Here is a 2,803-nt window from a genome sequence, read left to right on the forward strand (position 1 = left end):
GGAACACAACAAAAATTATCAGAACTAGCTGGCCATATGATTCCTTTCACACCATGCCAAGCTCATAGATTAAACACCTTTCTCGAGCATAGTTGTGATGCTAGTATTTTAATATGTGATCTTTTTTCTACACTTGAAAATCTATACGTTTTTTTCTCAGCTAGCACTAAAAGACACATTCACCTTAAGTCAAAATTAGCTACCATAGAAAAGTCATTACAACTCCGTAATCTTTCAAAAACTAGATGGACAGCGCTGTGCAGAATCTATAAAAGCTGTGTGGGTTTCATTTGAAATAATAATTGAAACTTTACAAGAAATAATTAATTTGCAAAACATGGACAAGAATACCCGAAATCAAGCACTAGGACTTGTAAAAAAACTTCTTTCATTTGACTTGGTTGTTTCCTTATCGTTCATGAAAAATATTATGTACAAGACCAAAATATTAACGGAAAAACTTGAAGCTACTGAATTGAACATAATTGATGCTTTAATGTTAATTGATTATTCAATAAGTAGCTTAAATGAAATGAACAGCGATAATACAGAAATGAACAACCTAGTAAGCAGCGCAATAACATTTTCTGAACAGTTAGGTATTGATCCAGTGTCAGATTTTAATCGCCATCATCGGAAAAGACTTTTGCCAAAAAAAATTGACCAAAATCCAGACACACAGTGTTCAATTGATTTACCTACTTTTTATCGAGTAGAATTTAAAAAAGTTCTAAATACTTTGATTGTTTTATTGAATGAACATCTAAAAAAATCTTTGGTGACATTTGAACCAATGATTACTTTGTTTAAAATGCCATGGAAACAAATTTGTTTAACAGAAAATGTAAAAAAAGTAATCGAACTATTTCCACCGGGATGCCAAGATTTTAAAATGAATGACTATGACGGAGTGATTGCCGAATTGAAAGTTTTAGACCACCAGTGCAACGTAAAAAAATTGGATAGTTTGACCAAAATATTTAGATTATCTGAAGATTGTAAAACTTGTTTGCCAACTGCAAACAAGCTATGCAGGCTAGTACTTACAGCTCCCGTAAGTACTGCTTCAAATGAACGCGCTTTCAGTAAACTGAAAATCGTTAAAAACTATTTACGATCGACTATGGGAGCAGATCGCCTTCAACATTTAATGTTACTTTATAGTAACAAAGATGTCTTGGATTGTTTAGATTTAAGAAGTTCAGTAAAAGCATGGTCCCTATTAAAGGAAAGAAGGATTCAAATTTAGTTTAGTAATTTATAATGTTGAAGTTGTTGTATTTTTATATAATATAAAATTTGAATTTGAATTCTATTGTTTAATTTTGTTAATATCCAATACATTTTTAAGATACCGATCATTGACTCTCTTTTACACACGCGTTTTATTGCAAATTTTGCGTTCAGACCGTTCAGTATATTATATTTTACTCTAGTATCTATTATTTTTAAAATTAGAGTAAATTGATCCATAATTTAATTTAATTATATAATAAAATGAGTTATTCTGAACCCAAAAATCTGCTATGTTACTTGCGTGTAAGATAATCGACCAAGACAACATTTGTGGATTTTGTTTACGAATGCAGTCGGCAAATTCGTATATTTATACCCCCCCATCAGTATTTGCTAGCGCCGGCCCTGGTCCGAGGAATATAATTAATCGTGCTGTTGAGTCAGCACTCGATCGTACAAAAGTTAGTGATCGTAATGCCACATAAATATTAGCTGCTACAGCTGAAACAATTGGTTTAAATACTTCTGAAATCGCTTTAAATAAAGAAACAATCCGTCGAATGAGACGAACGCATAGGGAAAATATAGCTAAAGAAATCAAACAAGATTTTCAACCTGCAGTTGCACTTACAGTTCATTGGGACGGTAAAATAATACCAGAATTAATGTCTAAAGACTCAGTCGATCGTTTAGCAGTTTTAGTCTCAGGAGAAGGAGTAATGCAACTACTCGGAGTACTAAAATTATACAGAGGAACTGGAGAAGAACAAGCAAGCGCTGTATTTCGATTTCTAGATGAATGGAATATTGTAAATAGAGTAAATTGTATGTGTTTTGATACCACAGCTAGTAACACTGGTATAAAAAAGGAGGCCTGTACTATTTTAGAACGAAAAATCGGAAGAAATCTCTTAGGTCTAGCTTATAGACATCATATATTTGAAATAATAATCAGCAAAGTATTTAATTCTCTTCCAATTGAACATCAATCTGGCCTTGACTTATAACTTTTTAAAACATTTTCGAAATTTTGGAATAATATAAATAAACAAGGGTTTGAAAGTGCAATGTTGGACGATTCTATTTCTTATAATATAATACCCGTAAAAAATGATATAATCAATTTTATTCGAAAGCAATTATCAGTTTATCAGCCAAGAGATGATTACAAAGAATTACTACATTTGAGTTTGATATTTCTTGGAGAAAATATAAGTGAAAAAGTTACAATACAAGCACCCGGAGTATTCCATATAGCAAGGTGGATGTCTAAAATCATTTACTGTTTGAAAATGTATATGTTTCGATCACAGTTTGAATTAAACCCGAAGTTCTCGATGGATTAAAAACATTCAATGTTTTTATTGTCAAAGTGTATATTAAATATTGGTTTACATCGCCTAATGCTGCTAGTGCCCCCAAAAATGATTTAAACTTTATAAATAATTTAAAAGCTTATGAGAATAAGACAATAGCTAAAATAGCTTTAGAATGTTTTTCTCGTCATTTGTGGTACTTGAGCCCAACATTACTAGGTCTATCCTTTTTTGATAACAATGTTTCATAT

General features: G+C 31.4%; 1 protein-coding gene across 1 annotated transcript; it reads left to right on the forward strand.

The window, feature by feature from the left end:
- Positions 1-337: 337 nt before the first annotated feature.
- LOC103308789 lies at positions 338-1,249 on the forward strand. The gene has a single exon (XM_008182841.1). The coding sequence runs from the start codon at positions 338-340 to the stop codon at positions 1,247-1,249; it is 912 nt and encodes a 303-aa protein (XP_008181063.1).
- The last annotated feature ends 1,554 nt before the right edge of the window (positions 1,250-2,803 follow it).

Source organism: Acyrthosiphon pisum, chromosome X, assembly GCF_005508785.2.
Source record: "Acyrthosiphon pisum isolate AL4f chromosome X, pea_aphid_22Mar2018_4r6ur, whole genome shotgun sequence".
NCBI lineage: Eukaryota > Metazoa > Arthropoda > Insecta > Hemiptera > Aphididae > Acyrthosiphon > Acyrthosiphon pisum.

Bases quoted from the DNA above. Each gene is read 5' to 3' on its own strand.
- LOC103308789 (XM_008182841.1), top strand. From the start codon at position 338: ATGGACAAGAATACCCGAAATCAAGCACTAGGACTTGTAAAAAAACTT.